General features: G+C 37.9%; 1 protein-coding gene across 2 annotated transcripts in view; it reads left to right on the top strand.

The window, feature by feature from the left end:
* The window catches only part of DOCK1 (dedicator of cytokinesis 1), a 311,286-nt gene that overhangs the window by 30,671 nt on the left and 262,913 nt on the right, over positions 1–17,702 (top strand). Inside the window, exons 5-13 of one of the 2 annotated variants that reach the window (XM_010581957.1) lie at positions 1,385–1,481; positions 4,923–5,071; positions 8,218–8,353; positions 9,547–9,704; positions 10,267–10,348; positions 10,782–10,917; positions 11,267–11,339; positions 13,902–13,981; positions 16,492–16,617. In XM_010581957.1, coding sequence (XP_010580259.1) covers positions 1,385–1,481; positions 4,923–5,071; positions 8,218–8,353; positions 9,547–9,704; positions 10,267–10,348; positions 10,782–10,917; positions 11,267–11,339; positions 13,902–13,981; positions 16,492–16,617 — 1,037 coding nt within the window. Of the gene's footprint in view, positions 1–1,384; positions 1,482–4,922; positions 5,072–8,217; positions 8,354–9,546; positions 9,705–10,266; positions 10,349–10,781; positions 10,918–11,266; positions 11,340–13,838; positions 13,982–16,491; positions 16,618–17,702 lie in introns of both variants that reach the window. The other variant, XM_010581956.1, reaches the window with a different exon arrangement.

Here is a 17,702-nt window from a genome sequence, read left to right as displayed (position 1 = left end):
TCATCTCAGGTTCGAAGGTGCTGTCATCAGCAGTGCTTCTGGCTAGTACTATCCTTAGCTGCATCGTCATATAATTGAACTAAAGCATAACCTTCTCCGTATTAGTGGAAATGTTTCAGAAGAATTAATAATTTACCACTTTTCTTTATAACTTTTATTACTCTCTTGACCAGTAATTACCTAGATTAACTTCCTTCGCGCCCTGCCCCCTGCTTTAGTTCTAATTTCAGTTTTCCCAGCTTCTTTTATTTTCCAGCCCTTGAGTCTTATGGCTTCTGCCTGGTATATTAAAAGAGGACTTTGATATGAGATACCTTTCTTTTATGCAGGTAAAATTTAAGTAATTTCTTAATTCCCTCTTCAGTAAATCTTGTAGACTGGACTCCTCGCTGAAAGCCATTATCCAGGCATCATTTTCTGCCTTACCGAGAAGTTCTGTCAAATTGTTCATTTTGTGATTCTCCTGCTCCCTTGCCTGATATGTGTGACACTAAATAGTTTGGGCTGTTATTATTTAACAGCTGTTAAAAGTTCAGATCTTTATATATAAAATCAGCATTGCTGGATGTGCATGTAAAAGCTCATAAAATTGATACAGAAGTGTAGTTAAAAAACGGGGAAAAAGCAACCCCAAACCCCAGAAAAAAACGTGGACTGAAATTCATAAATAATTAGCCAGGTATGGAATGGAGTGAAACAGGATTAAAATATTTTATTCCTTTGTGCCCGATTTATTTTTATACACTGTTAAATATGTAAATGATAAAACTACTAATCATGAGATTGCTGCATAATGACATCTTTCTTGCTGATTACAAAACTGCCTTTAAGTATCCTACTTCTGAAATATTAAAAGATCTATCTGTTGTTTCTTTCTTTCATGGCACATAATTTTAAAACAAGTCATACAGAAATATAATGGTAATGACTTGCATGCTTAATTTTTCTTTGCAAGACCAATATTTTGAAAAAAAAATTATGCCTTAGTATCACGGCATTGTAGGTTGTGCATATCTGGCTTTCATCTTGATTGCTTCTTGTGAAATTAGTATCTCAGTAACAAATGGTATGGTGAGTTATGTATCGATATCCTTATCTCGTGAGTATAGAGATAAGGAGGGGCTTGGAAAGCACACGCTCAGTTGCATAGTCTCAGCCCACGGAGATACCCTTTACATCACGTGGCTGTATTAGCGTACACCGCTTCTCCTGTATCTGATAATACATTCTTTTTTAACTTATAAATTTATAATAAGTGATGTTATTTTCAACCCTGTCATTATTGAATTGTCTTTGGAAACGAACAGTTCCTTCTTAGGAATGATTCTGTCATCCTACCCCAAACTACTGCTTAATTCAAACTGTTTTTTCTCTTCCTCTTAAGACAACATGAAACAGTTATACCCAATGAGCTCCCCTTGATTCAGGAGGTTACCACAACCCTGCGGGAATGGTCTATAATATGGCGGCAATTATATGTTGTAAGTATCAACTTAGGGAAACATTTACAATAGTATATGGTTTGTGAAAAGAGTGATGCTGTCAAAGGTAGAGTGAGAAGTATGAAGGAACTGTTAATGAAATTCCACGTCTGTTACTGTTTCTACAGGCTACTTTTAATGCTGAAAAGCTATTTAGCGTCTTCTACGTTAAGGCACAAATCTCAGTAGTGTTTCTTCTGAGTGTTTTCTCAAATACTGTGTATTTCTTGTGCAGAATCAGATTTTTACAGAGTGTTATCTTGATCTAGGAATAAATTGTTGAGCAATTATGACCCCTTTTTCATGGGGCACAATTATGCAGAATACAGTGGATTTTTAAAGTATACATTAGATTTTTCCAAATCTGTAGACATTTGTGTTGAAGAAATGAAGAAAATGGTTTTGAGGGCAGTTCTTGAGGCTGTTGATCTATGTTATGAAAAAATTGATGTTGAATTTGTGGGTGTAAATGGAAACCTTTGAAAAATCATCAGTGTACGCCTTTTACCTCTCAGTATTCTTGTACTTGAAGTTGATTGTTACCAATTTATCCTGACCTTAAGTTACATGCCTGATTATTTTCATGTGCTTAAGTTCCAAGCACATGAGAATATATTCCTAGAGATTTATAGTAATAAGCATTTGCATTGATAATCTCTCAGATGGGATAATAGAAAAATACAATAACCTTGAAACTACACAGATGAAAGTGCTTGTAAGTAAGATCTAAAGAGTGTTCAAATGTACACTTAAAAATGCAGTTCAGATGTAAAGCAACAGCATGCTGTAGGTTGTGAGGTATCCTAGCTCAGACTTCTCATCCTCTCATGTAAGGTCACTAACAAAATAATGTGAAAATGAAAGTGTTGTATTTAAAGTAGGGTTTAATGCAGAGTGTCTGTTCCTTAGAAATATGTTTGAAATCTTCTATCATAAAAAGCTGTGTAATGAAGGCGCTAACTGGAAATGAAGATGTTTGTGTTGACTAATGTGGTTTTTAATCACACCCATGAAAATAAAGATTAAAAATATAACATGCTGCAAGTGATGTAGTATTGCATTAGATGAGATGAAGGATATCTTATATGAAGAGAAACAGATTATATATTAAGTAGAGAGCTTTAATGTAATGTAATACTGGAGAGGTCATGTGTTGTGGAGCAAGAAAGAAGTAGACAGGCAGAAACAAACTAGGAGGAGCAGATTCTAGAGAGGGCACTCGGAACAGCTTTGCCCTTGGTTCCACTGCTATGTGTTGCTGAAGACAGTAAGGATTACATTTTGACCCTGGTGTCTTTTTTTTGGGATTATCCTGAATGTGATATCTGATATTGCTTAATGTCAGAGAATACTACTTGCAGAACCACGGTGCACATATAATAAGAAAGGAAGAATAACACGAGGCGTTGTTAGAAGTTTTCTTCCCAAGTCTTGTGTGTGTTTTTTGTAGCAGTAACTTCTAAGAAATTACAAAATTCTCCTAGTGTGGGAATCACTTGTTCATGTTTTAACATCTTGTTTGTCATGCATTTACTTCCATGAAGACATATGAACAGCTAAACAATACTGCAGTGCTTTGCTAATAACTTTGAATTCAAGAGCAGGTGAGGTGCGATGCTGCCAGTGGCCTCAATTTGGTAGCAGAAAGGGTTCCAGTCCCTGTTACAGCTTTACTCTGAGGAGCAGATCACTTAATGAGTTTGTTTATAGTTTGTGTCTCAAGGATATCTTTTAGATTAATTGCATGTGGTCAGCTGCCAAAAAGAGCATTGGTGCACTGGGATTGCATTTTCAAGGGACATTTGCTTTACTGGAGGTAACCAGTTTCAAACTGGTCAATCTGCAGACTAGAGAGATACTCCATGTTATCAACGTTTTGCATATCAAAAGTCACTAAATGACCACATTTATGCTTTTATTCAGTTTGTAATTTGTGTTTGAATGTTGAATAGGTATTCAGTTTTGATCTGCAGATAGCAGAGGATGTGGCATGTTCTTCATCTCACTAGTTTATGATTGCCTGCAGCATCAAAAATCATGAACTTCTTTCCCATTTGGATTTATCTGTATTTAGCTTCCAGCCGTATGTGCCTGTTGTATCTTTCTCTGCTACATTAAAGGGCTTTTAATAACGGGTATTTTCTCTCTGTGAAGGTTCTTGCACTATAATCAAGTCAGCTTTTTGATAATCTGAACAGACTGAAGTCTTTAAGTTTCACAGTTAGATACTTTTTCCCTGAGTCTTTGAGTTGTTATATTCTTTTCCTGTACCTTCTGCAGTTTTTTGTTGCCTTGTAAATATAGGGGAGAATTTTATTTCAGTTATTCCAGTTGTACTCACTCAAATGAGGCCTAGGTGTAGTCTGAATGAGATAGCTATGCATAGCCTGAATAGTTTATTGATGTAGGTTGTTCAGAAAGATGTATTCTTTTTAAGAGTGTCTTGAACTACTGGCTTAGATTTTGAGGGTTATGAAGACAGTAAGAGGGACTGCTTCTGGGTAAGATCAAAGCATTCAGGGCCTTTGTGTTGTCTTCGTCTCAATGTTATCTTTCACAATAAAAATAGAAAGGCCGTTGTTCTGCAACTTCAGTTTTGCATAGTATTGTTTGTTTGCACTAAAATTGTTGTGTATATACACTGTCCACAGTTTAAACCCACATGTCAAATTCTGTTTTGTGGTTAAAGATTTAATCTTTTGTCTCTGAATGCATATGTGTATAGAAAACGCTCTGGAAAAGAGGTTTCTTCCATTGTAAATCTGGAACTTTATCTTCCTGTGTCCTAGCTTAGCTGAACGTTGCCAAGAAAAGTTTGTATATGCTGCCGGTGCTATTTAACATCCATAGTTCCAGCCTTTATAAACAATTAGGGTATTTAACTTCCCAAAAGTTTTAGTGCTTTCCTGGTTTTTCACTTCCCTTCAGGTGTTAGCTGTGGTCTCGTAAGATACTGATGCACTCAGCTTTGCACACTGATGAACTGTAAAGTGTTATTCTGAAGGTTTAACTGTGGGGGGTGGTGGGGGAAGGAATCTGTAACACGTTGTAGATGGAGTATTGCAGAACTTGAACCTCTTGCTGTTAAAATGCACCATTTTTAGTCCTGTTCTACTTGGTATAGAGGGTCATTGAATAAAGTTGCTCTGTGAACCAAGAAAAGCATCTCTTTCCCTTGAATGCCTGTTCTGAATACAGTATGACCTGGGCTTTAAGGTAACATAAACACAAGCATTTACACTTGTTTAGATACCTAAAGCAGAGTGTAAGACTCCTATTCAGTGTTCTGTGCTGTAGAAAGTTAGGCTCCTATTTTAGAGCTGTTTGTAGACTCCAACCCTTTTGAATTAATATTTTATAATTGCAATTTATTATATGTATCTAAAAAATGCTCATTAGACTTCAAAACTAACTTCTACCCGTCTTTTTTCCTTCAAACAGCAAGATAACAGAGAAATGTTTCGCAGTGTACGGCACATGATATATGATCTTATTGAGTGGAGATCTCAAATACTCTCTGGGACCCTACCCCAGGATGAGCTCAAAGAACTGAAAAAGAAAGTGACTGCCAAAATTGATTATGGCAACAGGTTTGTGAACAGTATTTTCCAAGCGTTCATGCTTAAAACCAAATCAGCTTGTGTGCTACACATTAGCTGTCAATGGCTTCTTGCAGGATTCTTTTATTCTTGTATTTATGGAGATGTAATAGTAGTATGTTAACATTCCTGTTATAGCAAGATAATGAAGTTGATACAGCATCTTTAAAGTATAGTTCAAGTTATAATATGTAAAGTGGAATCCATATGTAACTCTTGCTTGATGATTTTATCAATTTGATACTGTTATGAAGTTGTAATTTTTAAGGTCAATTGAAAAGTGCAAGTATTGCCTCTATTCAAAATATAATTTAAACTCTACTTGCTTCTGCAGCATAAACAGTTGTTGCCTTCTCAACACCACCAGCTGCTCACTGTAGCTGTTATGTGATGTTGGAGGATTTGGCTCAGAAGCATCGTTTAGCTCATTGTTCCTCTACTTATATAGCTTGTACCAGAAGATTAACAAATATTTAATAAAAGAAAGTATCTATTTAACAGAAGAGAATGGAAATTGTGAAGGAAATATTTACCACCATCACCCCCCCCCCCCCCACCCCAGCAGTATAGGTTGCATACATTAAATCTGTTAGTAATTCAGGGGTATTAACTCTCCAAACAGCAGTCTGGATTTAAGCAAAATTTTTTTAAATACAAGTTTTAGATTACAAGTTGTCTATACAGTTATGACTTCCCATTTTGACTGAAAATGCGAAATCCTATCTTATTCTTCAATCAGGAAATTATTTGAAGCAGTGTTTTGAATACTGACAGTGTTGTAGTACTGCGCACCTGGGGACTGAAAAAGTTTTCAACAAACCAGTCTTTAAATCCCTTGTGATGTAAATAACTCATCAGATTTCAGCTATTTGTGTTTTATTCCTTAAGAACTGCCAATTTTTCAGTATTTCTGTTCATGAACTTTATCAGCAAAAGCTGTGATTAAAAAAAAAAAAAAATCAGTAACTGCAGTCAGTCAGTAATTAGCATTTATAATCCAAGATATGGACTGTTGTACCTCAGTAGACAATTAACCAGATGTTGTTGATATTATTTGTTTGGCTACTGTATTTTACCATCTGGCTAAGGAGTTGGTTAAAGTTACTCTGAATAACCTCCAGATGCTCAGTGTTCAAATACAATGGAACATCTTGTGCTGCGCTTTATATTCAGAATGTTCTGATGGACTAATTAAGTGATCAGAACATTCTCTGTGGAGTATAGGAGGGAAGTGAATTTGAACTTCTGAGTAAATACTCAGAACTGAAAGATACCATATGTTTCTAATGTAGTCATACATTCACTTTTGTCTAAAATAAGCACGAATGATGATTTCAATATCCAGACAGAATGAATTCATTATGCATTTCATAAATGTTTACTTATCTAATCATATCCTAACTTTTCCTGTATTGTGAAATACTGATTTGTAAATAAGATTTTTTTTCTATAAATAAAGGCAACAATTTTACTGCATGTTGTCAAAATAACCGAGGAAGTAAATAGTCTTAAGAATTTTTATTTTTAATGTTTTCCTGAAATTAGGTCAGGTAATTTTGTTGTGAAAACATGGTTTTTTGTTCAGTTGCAAAAATCTGTAACTGGGACACTTAGGAAAAAATTCCAGTTTTTTTCCAAGCATTGTTTGCAAGTTAAAGGATAAAACAAAGAAATTAAATCAAAGGCATGTTTGCTTCTATTTATTTCACGATCTGTGCAAACATTCTTGTCCTGTTGGTGTGTAGTAGGCTGGCTATTAGTCTTTCTCTGAATTTCTGAGTTACCTTTTCCTCTGGCCCAAGTGGGTGTTTCCTACGGAAGGACTCTGCTTTCATTCCTCCAGGGCTGACATTTACTATACAAGTGGTCAGTGGGTGTTTCTTCTGCTGTGGCTGCCGTCCCGGAAACAGTACTAGGGAGGAGCAAGATGATTTTGGCTGCTTTTCTGTTTAGTTTCAATGATGAAACCATTTTCTCACCAGAAAATTCATCTGGGAGCTTGGTGTTCCAGGGATGCTTTAGAGAGTTTTGTGATGACTAGGTCCACTTACAGGCTTAGGAGGTGTTTCTTAATAAGCTGCTGCCTGCAGTCTGCACCTCGAGTGATATTCATCCGCCTTTAATTAATACAGGGCAATTAATTGGAGGGGTTTGTGTATTGACCCTGCTCAAGGCTTTGTGTAACACCTCCAGGTTTCTCTCTTGTCAGGGAGGGGCGAGGAGTGATCCTCTAAGTACATGAAACTCTTCCTCTTGTCAAGTAATTGCGGGTTATGTCCAAAAGGGACTTACTCTCAGATGAACCCGGAACCTCTGTGTGGCTTATCAGGCACTGCAAGTTTGATTTAAGCTCATTGATCAGACATACTTCAAAACCACAGTTACAGCAGCTCCATCATGAAAGGTGACTACAGAGTTAGAAGAAGAAAATAGGGACCATATGTACTGGAATGGAGGTGAGCAGGTCAGTCTTAGGGAAGATGGGCAGAGAAATGTGGATCAACCTAGACCTATTTATTTTTTTTTTTTTTATCCTTGGTTCTGCTGCTAGCACTGTACTAACATGGAAAAATGTGAAAGGTCTTTCCTAAGACTGGATTTGATTATGGCAGAAACCTTCCTCTCTGCAGAAGGTAATCGTGGACGTTAACACCCTGCTGACAGAAATCTGGCTTCTGCTTTAAATGAAGGGAAACAACTCTTGCCTTATTGTATCTCATAGGTTTTTGCTAAAGTATGAATATGCCTGCTTTGGAGGAGAATGTGAAGTGGGACGAAATGAACTGACCAATTTGCGTGTGACGTGACTGTAGTGGATATTTGTTCAAACTGTCAGATGAATCAGAGGAGGAGACAAACTCCTTTGCAAATTCAGTTGTTTAAGAAATTACTTCCCCAGCTGCTCTGCTATTTCATTTACTTCGATTCTTTCTGTGCTGTGGTAAAAAGTGACTTCCAGCCAGGGATGGTTATCTCCAGGGTTGGTGACATGTTAAATTGTTTTATCATGTATCAAATAATATTTTTTCTATTCTATGTCAGGTGTGCATGACTTCAATGTTAAACACTTGGCAGGTGTTTTTTAACCATTTATTTGAGCACTGTTAATTCACAAGCATATTTTTTTGTTTGTTTAGAATTCTTGATTTAGATCTGGTTGTTAGAGATGAAGATGGCAATATTTTGGACCCAGAGCAGACCAGCACTATTAGCCTTTTCAGAGCACATGAAATAGCTTCCAAGCAAGTTGAAGAGAGGCTACAGGAGGAAAAAGTAAGATATACTATGCACTGTAGCTTTTCCCTTTGAAACATAAGACTGTAAACTTACAAGTGCCTGTTATTTTTAGCATTGGTAGTGAAGAATCTGATAGGTTTATGAAGAGTTATCAGGCTTAAACATTCTGTAAGAACTGGTATGTCTTAGACTGTTTAATTGTTGTTTTCATCCTTTAAAGGGCTTAGTAGAATTTATGGTTAAGACCTATATCGATAGGCCCGCTACATTTGTAGGTTAATATCAGAGACACATATGTAGCAGGTTTGTATGTTAGGTTGTCATGAGAGTTTATTTTTGAGAATCAAGTAGAATAACGTCCTCATTATGCCTGTATGATTTCCGTACGCCAATCCTGAAAATGTGTTCTTTGAAATACAAGGGGCAAATTTAAAGACACTTAAAGCTTCTTTGCAATTCAAATTCTTATTTTTAAAAGGAAGACCATTTCTGTTGTAAGGAGCCCTGCCCGTGTCAGCAGCAGTTAGTGGAGCATGGTACTCCTGAGGAGTTGCTCATGAGTGCGTTAGTGCAACTTAATGAGTTACTGCATCCTGTTGAGTTGTAATGGGCCATACACACGCTTGCAGCCCTTACCAGACTTGGTGTAAAAATACACCAGTTTAAATGGGATTTAAACGATTAAATTTTTGCATCCAAAGTTGTTTCTTTGTCCCTGCCTCAGCCAGCTTCCTTTTTGTCCCATGTGCATTCCTCCCTTCTGCCTAGCTAAAGTAGTTTGTGCAAAGTTTATGGGAGCTAAAGTCTGAGGGGTGGGTAACCTGTAGAAATGGCACTGTTTTCTCTCCTGTCTTTCTTGGCTCTCTGTACCGGTCAGAAAAACATCAGACAAAGCAAAGAACAGACTTCCTTTTTTTTTTTGTCAGATATATTTGAGGCTCTATTTTTTTCTCCATTTGTTTAGCTCTCTTGTTAATAAGTGAAGACACCTCTTTTTTTTCCCTTTTTTCTTTCCCCTCTTTTTTTTTTCTTTCTCCTTACAGTGTAGAACTTCAAGACAGATCCAAAAAATGAAATCTGTTGTAAATCCTAATATAAACAAAGATCACAGGAGTAGATAGTCAACAGAAAACCCCTCTTCTGTCTGAAGGGTTTTAGGAAAGTTTTATAGCAGTTGGATATTTGTTAGGCTAAGTTAAACTTAAGTTTCTTCTGTTCTTGAATTACAGTCTCAGAAACAGAATATCGATATCAACAGACAAGCCAAGTTTGCTGCCACTCCTTCATTTGCTTTATTTGTAAATTTAAAAAATGTAGTCTGTAAAATAGGGGAAGATGCTGAAGTCCTGATGTCTTTGTATGATCCACTGGAATCAAAATTTATCAGGTTAGTGTACTCCTGAGTCTACTCCCTAATCTGTGCTTACTCAGTTATAGTAGCAGGATGAGAGGGCTCATGAAAGTCAAATTTCTGTGAAAGGCGTAGGAAAGGGGCATCTGGGAAGGAGCAGTGCAGCAGCACTTTGTCATCGTGTTCAGCACCACATCAGGCAAGTCTCTTCACCTTGGGTAGGTTTCAGGGTCGCGCTGTTCCTCATCACGCTGTGCCTGTGGTTCCCCAAGTGCAGAGCTTAAATGAGACGTGAACACATCTGCAAGGGTGTGCGCCCTCGCTTGGCAGCAGCCTTGGCACTAATCTGAGAGTTTGATTTCTACATCCCCTGCTTCCTTAAAGAAATTCTTACACTTTGTTGCTGAGGAGTTGCCTTCTTTTTTACAAACGATATACACAAAGGGAAATGTCAGCTCTCCACTAAGTAAACATTAGTTTGTTTAGGTTAAGTAGATTGGGTTTAAAGTAGTCTTTTCTGAATTCTGAAGTTGATTTTATCTGCTTAAGTTAAAGGAAGCCATTTAAACAAAAAGTCCTCAAAATATTGTTCTTTCAGTGAAAACTACTTGGTGAGATGGTCAAGCTGTGGACTCCCTAAAGATATAGACAGATTGCATAACCTTCGAGCAGTATTCACCGTAAGTGTGTGGGCTTGGTTCAGCTAGAAAACTTTTAAAGCACTTATTCACAAGCTATGAAACAACTGAGGAATGTAACGATCTGTACGTAAACAGTGTGGAGTTATCTCTGCAGGTAATGATCCTGGGGAAGGCTTACATGAGATGTTTCCATACATGACTACTAAATATTCTTGATACCTGGCTAAAACCAAAGTTGCTCTTTGAAGTTTTAACTTACTAGAAATGATTTGGCCTCCTAAGCAATTAATTTACACAGGAGTCAAGATGTTTAAGTACTGTTACAAAAACTCCTTTACTCTGAGAACAGTTTGCCCTGGTGCTAGTGGCTGGTGTGGTGAAGGCAAACTCTGAACAGCAAACCTTCTACCTACTAGAATGGAACTAGAAATTCAATTATTATAAAGTAATCTGAAGAAACTACATTTTCTAGGACCTGGGCAGCAAAGACCTGAAAAGAGAGAAAATCAGTTTCGTCTGTCAGATTGTGCGAGTGGGCAGAATGGAGCTGAGGGACAACAACACGAGAAAACTAACCTCTGGGCTGCGGCGACCTTTTGGAGTAGCAGGTAACTCTCTGTGCGCTATATCTGTCTATATGACATTATATTCTTGTATAGAAAGTTGGGGGTGTGAAACTCGTGGGGTTGTATAAACTCAGAATTGTTCCCAGGTCCAGGTTAATCAGACTGATTGCTGTGTTGTAGAGTTTACTGTAGCTTTCAGGACTCGCATTTAGCTAGAGGTGCCAAAGGTTATTTGCAACATGTTGTTACTCTATAGGAGAAATTTGAAATTGTGCGGTTGACTCCATCCCTCTTCTGAGTCAGCATTGCTTCCAGTCCCCCAGGGTATTCCCTCAGCAACCCTTTTCCCATGTTGATTGCTTAATTCAGTACACTTTGTTTTTGTTTTCAGTAATGGATGTTACAGACATAATAAATGGAAAAGTGGATGATGAGGACAAACAGCACTTCATACCATTTCAACCGTAAGTAGGGAATAGCTTAAAGAACAAGCAGAAGTGAAAGAATTATGGTTTTAACTTTCATTTAAAAATGACAAAACATTTTAAACTTTTGATTGGAAGAAGTGTTCTGTAAATATTCTGAAGTTAGTTTATTTCAGTGTGGTATTTTATCTTTAGTACTTATTAATATTTCTTCTTGATAATTTCCTGTTAGTTATAATAGTGATAGCCCCAGAAACTTTTTTTTTTTAAGTGTTGAGTTTAAAGCCTGCATTCCCAGTTTTGCAGTCTTGTTTTCTTTTTGTTTAAAGATGTCAGGGTGATAATGTGTAAGAGGTGAAAATGCTTAAAATAAGTGCATTGCTGGTTCAGCTCTGCCTGAGATTGAGAAAGACAAGCAGTGTTACCAACATCCACTGCAGGTGACTTCTGTGAAATTAGTAAATGATAACATTTATCTTGGTAGCAGATATAATTTCATAGTAGGTGCCACAGTAATTGGAGTACAAACAAAAGCTGAGAATTTGAAGGATGGCTTGATGTACCTCCTGCAGTACTTTCTCATAATTGAACTTGTATCATGTGAGACTTTTACCAGAAGCCTTAGGTATTTTGGTTGGATGGTAAGGGAGAAGATGTGTCTGCTGCACGTACCTGTTATAGCTGGTTCACAGAATCAAGGAGTCTGCTATGTGGACCTGGTCTTACTTGTCATCTAAAACTGCAAACCTTTCCACACTGACTCTAAGGTTGCTGACATGAAGTTTGACAGATGCTATTTTACAATAATTAAATTAGCTAATAGCAAATATGGATTTGGTGTCCTTTGAAGTACAGATGTGTATGAATTTAACATAATATCAAAGATCAGTTTTGACTTCAAGCCACAAAATCATATTAAGACATATGGGTTTAATAGCCTGAATTTTTGTGAATATATAGATATGTGCAGAGAAAGTGCTTTTAGAAGAAAAAGCTTATTAACAAAAGAGAATGTGTGGCAAATACTCTGTTCCATCTGTAGTTCATAGGGTTTTTTTTTTTATTCCATGAAGTGGGGAAAGGTAGAAGGGATAAGTCAAATGTGCATAAAATATGAATGCTTAGTTTTCCCATTGTGTGAAATGTTAGACTGCCATCTGTTCAAAAAGGCAAAACATAGTTAAGTTAGCTAAATTCCTTGATTAATATACTAATGGATATTCAGAGGGGTTTTGATAATATTTAAAAAAAAAAAAGCTAGAAATAATGTAATCTCAAATTAACTTTATTTTGGAAAATAGGCTTAATTCAGGAAGCCCTTGTGGTTTGAAGATGGAGGGCTACTGAGAGGATTGTAAGGTCTGCAGGTGTTAGAGGGAGCCGAGCGGGTGTATGCCTCGTGTCTGACACGGTTTCGTTTGTATGCAGCAGTGTTGCTGGAGTGTTGTAGCAGGTGTTAATGTGAAAATCAGAAGTACAATTCCATTCTTTCAAGGAAAACGGGGGTTTTTAGAGAAGAGGGCATTCATGATATGTTTATTGTGTGGTGAACAATAGCAAGTTTATTTTTTAGTGAGTGTTCAAGTATGCAATGAAAATGAATCTTTGTGTATCAAAGTGGATGCTAATGGAACATCTAGTTTTCTGCTCCATTAACACTGATTTATTTTTTCTGTATATATAAATCAGCTTTTTGAAGAGATGTACAATGTGATTTCCCCCCCCTGCACTAAATTAAAACATTCTTCTGAAAAAGTATATTCCAAAGAATATGAATAATGTGAAAACACACGATGAATACTGGTGTCATTATTTCCAACGTAGACTTAGGCTGTATATATGAGCCACATTTTTCTTCTCGTTCCATGCTTTGCTTCTGTTGTACCACATGCAATTCTGTTTTCATATCTTTGTTTGTTTGTATTCATTCACTAGCCACCAACACAATGGCTGTCAAAAGCACATGGCAAGATTACTTAAATGACACTTAATGCTGCTGTTTATAGTTTCCATCTTTTCATTTATTCATCAAGTTTAACAGAATGTTTGGATTATCTGCTTTTCTTCGCCTATGCCATTTCTGTGAGATTTACGGTAGCTTTTCCTTCAGACGGTATGCACTGCTGCTTAACCTATAGAATGACAAAAAGTGACCCTGGAGGTGTTGCAGGGCCAGTCTGCTATATATATTAAAGAGAAAACTGCCTGGATAGGTTTTCACTGCTTAACAGGGGATTCTCAGGTGGGAGACATCCTTCCTATCCTCAGAAAGCGTTACTGGGGGCTGTGCATGCATGTCCCTGAAGGGAGAAGTAACAACGTAGGTGTGCTGTACTTCTCTGCGGTAGATCAGCATTCTTCTGATTAATGGTCTTCCTCTGTCTTTCTTGTTACCTTTCCTGTCCTTTGTCTTGCGTTGACTAATAAATACTCTTTGTCACAACTATGATACGATCTTTTGTGTTCCCTTGTTACTGTGACTTCTGGTTTTCTGTGACCCTTTGTTTCCTGGTGTTGGTCGTCATGTGCATCCTCCAGGCTAGCGTTGGATGACGCCATTCGACACAAGCAGCTGAACATATCATCCCGTTTTTCACCCAGGGTGGCAGGGGAGAATGATTTCCTTCAGACTGTTATAAACAAAGTGATTGCTGCTAAAGAAGTTAACCACAAGGGTCAGGGTACGTACTGTTCTTTATATACACCGGTGTACCTAAAACTGCTCATCGCTTGATTTGCAACTTGTGATGATTTTAATTTTGGAATCAAGGGTGCATAATATTACCTTCACTTGCTTACTGCTGTTTGGTAACAGCAAATGTGTTTGCACGGTTCGTTCCCCCTCTTCCCCATCCTTCAGGGCTCATTCTGCTATCCCACCCTGCCCCGCACCTTCCCCCCCCAACCCCGTGTTAACTCCACAGGTTATCTGTCCTTCCTCTGCATTGTCCATCACTTGGACATCTTTGTATTTCTGTACTGGAAATGATGACTCAGGGAGTCCGCTCTTGTGCCCTTGAGCTGTGGACTTTGACCTCCTCATGTTGAAGGAAGGGATATTCTCTTCCTTCCCTTCCTTCGCCTTATTTTTTCTGCTTCGCAGCTGCGCTTGCAGCAATTTGGCTCCCTCTCAAGACGACCAGGGCATTGCTCCTGCCAGCACCGCACCTGCCTGAGCTCGGAGGTGGTAAGGACGGAGCCAGAACAAGGCAACCCCGCTGATATCTTCTCTTGCGGGCTGCTCGTGTCACCGCTCGTAACTCGGCGTGTGCTCTGCTGACGTGGAACTGAGTTAGCCTCCAAAGTCTGGGTGGTTGCGTGTTTTTTTTTTTTTTTGTGTGTGTGTGTATACAACACTTCATGATCATAATGTGTCTGCCAGTTAAAAACTGAATTGTGTGATGGCTCAGTTATTACTGTACTGGCTTCAATATTTTTTGGGGGGAGTCTGAATTAATACGGTGTTACGCAGGCCAGTGCGGAGTTTCCACCAAACACTGTGTATGTGAATATCTGTATCACTTGTAGGGGGTATCTGACCAATAGACACAAGGAAAATGATATACTTTTTTGCTGATTTCTACTAATTAATAGCAAATAAAAATCTAAATAAACTTTTTAAAAATTATGCACTAGCTAAAGAGGAATACTTAGATCTGCTGTTCCCCCCTCTTTTCACCTGTGGCCAGTGTGTATCGGAAAGGAGGACACATTTCAGCTGCTTTGATTGATTTCAGATTCTTTCTCTAAGAAAGGCATCCAAGCAAACAGAAAAGGATTAAGAGTTGTTGCTTAGCCAGTCAGTGTAGGTACAGTTACTGTTTAATGAAATAGGAACTGTTAGAACCATCTCTGGCAACAAGTCAGCATATAGTCTTTTATAGAGATTTTAAGAGAAGAGAAAGCTAGCTGCCAAATTTATACAAAATGCATGTAGAGTTAATTGTGTAACAGGATAACCCACAATTTGTTTTATAGATGAGTATTTTTGGGGGTATTTTTCATAGATTCTAATTTTAGGATTTTCTTCTGCAAATCGCTGCTTTAATTATTTCATGCTTAAATTGATTTTCAATCACTTTACCAAGTGTAAGTCGTCTTTTGGTTTTTTTTAGGTTTGGGATTTTTTTTTTTTCCACTTTGGTATTTTTCTTTTTACTATAACAAGTGTGCCTGATGTTAGTTGGCAAACAGCAGCTTTCTAGTGGCTGCTTCTGCTACTGAGGAGAAAAGTGTCAACTGTGTAAAGCTGATGCTGTAGATTTCTTTGTGCTCAGCACAGTAAAAACAACTTACGGGGGTGGTGGCGATGAGTCAATTCAGGGTACATATCTGCTGTTGGTGCTGTCTTTGTTGGCATCTCGATGTTGGTTGGCTGTAATACTTAGGTTTTTCTATTCAAATCAGTGTTGCCACTTCTCTTTCTTCCTGTGGAATATAAACATTTCATTAGAAGGAACTTGTGAGAGTTCAAAGGATAGATATAAGCTCGAGGCAGTTCTGCTAATGGCTTAATAACTGTATTTCCACGAGACCCTTTGTGGAAGACTTCAGTGATAAGGGAAATCTAGTTCTGCGGGGAGGAGGGATTCCTCTAGGGTCACGCTGGCTCCTCGCCAAGGGCACGGTAGGCTTGCTTGCATTTTCACAGTCCAGACTTCAGTAGGTCCGGCTGATAACCGAGCCTTTCCTCCTTCTTGTCTGTTGTACGGTCTTGCTAAACTGTTTTTCTTCGGAATGGAGACCTGTTGTATTGAAATTTTTAGACTGTGAATTTTTGGCTATAGTAAGCCCGTGTAAGGGAAGCTCCATGCATCTGGTTCTGAACACCTGCCTAACTCTTCCCTACTAAGGCGCCTTCTAGATGGTATTGCTGCAAAGTGCACAGTGCAAAGTCCTGAATCTGTCTTGCACAGATTTCCAGTTTCCCAGGTTTTTTATTAGTTAGTCAAGCTTCCAGCTGAGGATTTTACACAGTATAATCAGACATACTTGTGTGCTGTACTCATGTTTCCGCTTGAAGCACTAGAGGATTTATGAGTGTTTTAAAATACTTTGTAAAGTGTATTTTTTGTAAATGAAGAGCAGTTACCTTAATGTATGTTCTTACATTTTAGAATGTGTAAAAAGAAATCTTTAGCAACTAGAAAAAACCCCCACCAGTTTAATAATTGTGGTTTTTACACAACAGGTTTGTGGGTGACTTTGAAACTTCTTCCAGGAGATATTCATCAGATTAGGAAAGAGTTTCCACACTTAGTGGATAGGTCAACAGCCGTGGCTCGGAAAATGGGGTTTCCTGAGATTATTATGCCTGGTAAGCCATTTGTGAATTAATGCTGCTTTGTTATATTTTAATCTTCTTTAAATATCTGTATGTATGGAAACATGGGGGAGTGGGGGGGGCAGATGAATTTGAGGTATGGTACACATTAGAAATAAAAGATCATCAAAGAATTTCGCCTCATTTAAAATAAACGTAATTTGGTAATACCTGCCACATGTGCTGCATCAATAAATAAAACTAACACCCTCCTCCCCCGCGCCAAAGACGTGATCTCACAGCAACAGTGGAAATTCTCTTCTTCCAGTGAAGAAAAATGTATAAGTAGTACACACTTCATATTATCTCCCTAGCAAGGGCATATGTAAACTTATATCTCTTGTGATGAATCCAAACCAGAAAGATTTTTCAGAGCAACAGGCTTGATTTAGAGATATGCAAGTCTCTTAGAGGTTGTACTAGATTTGAATAATGTTTTTGAAAGAAAGCCATACTGTCTTTAATACATATATTCCATGGATGTTCAATTCTGGTGTTTAAAAAAAAAACAACCCCAAACAAACCGTGGTGCTTCTCAAAATAAAAACTGCCTTAAGCAGCAGACTACAGAAAAAACCCTGCGCTGTCCTTTTCAGATAGATGGGCTCTGGAGGATCCATTAGATATTTTCAAACCCCGTCCCAGTTCCAGCTCTCCCTGTGGTTGCTGACTCTGTTTGTCAGATGTTTTGCTGTATATCCAGTATGGTGTAAGTGCCTCAGTGCCTCTGCTTGTTATGATCATATGCTGGTGTGTAAACCTCTGCCTCATGAAATTGTTGGAAATCCCCTCTTTCCCCTGTTCATTTTCAAAATTTCAGTTGAATTGGGGTGTAGTTGAAGAGCATTTTAAGACACAAAGCTAAATACAACCCTCCCCTGTAACACCCAAGCCAGCAAAAACATCAAACCACTTCCTGATGTAACAAGTTAAACAGACCTCTGTAGGCTGTTAAATATTTTTAAATTGCAAAATATCTGTGTATGGGATAAATTAATGACTGTGTTGAAACTCAGCATTTCAAATTAATAATGAAAGAAGTTGCATTTAAAAAAAACCAAAACACCGCCCCCCACCCC

The sequence above is a fragment of the Haliaeetus leucocephalus genome, unplaced genomic scaffold (genome assembly GCF_000737465.1).
Source record: "Haliaeetus leucocephalus isolate CR32 unplaced genomic scaffold, Haliaeetus_leucocephalus-4.0 Scaffold830, whole genome shotgun sequence".
Lineage (NCBI taxonomy): Eukaryota > Metazoa > Chordata > Aves > Accipitriformes > Accipitridae > Haliaeetus > Haliaeetus leucocephalus.
The sequence above is the reverse complement of the archived record's forward strand: the minus strand, read 5'-3'. Positions and strand labels throughout refer to the sequence as shown.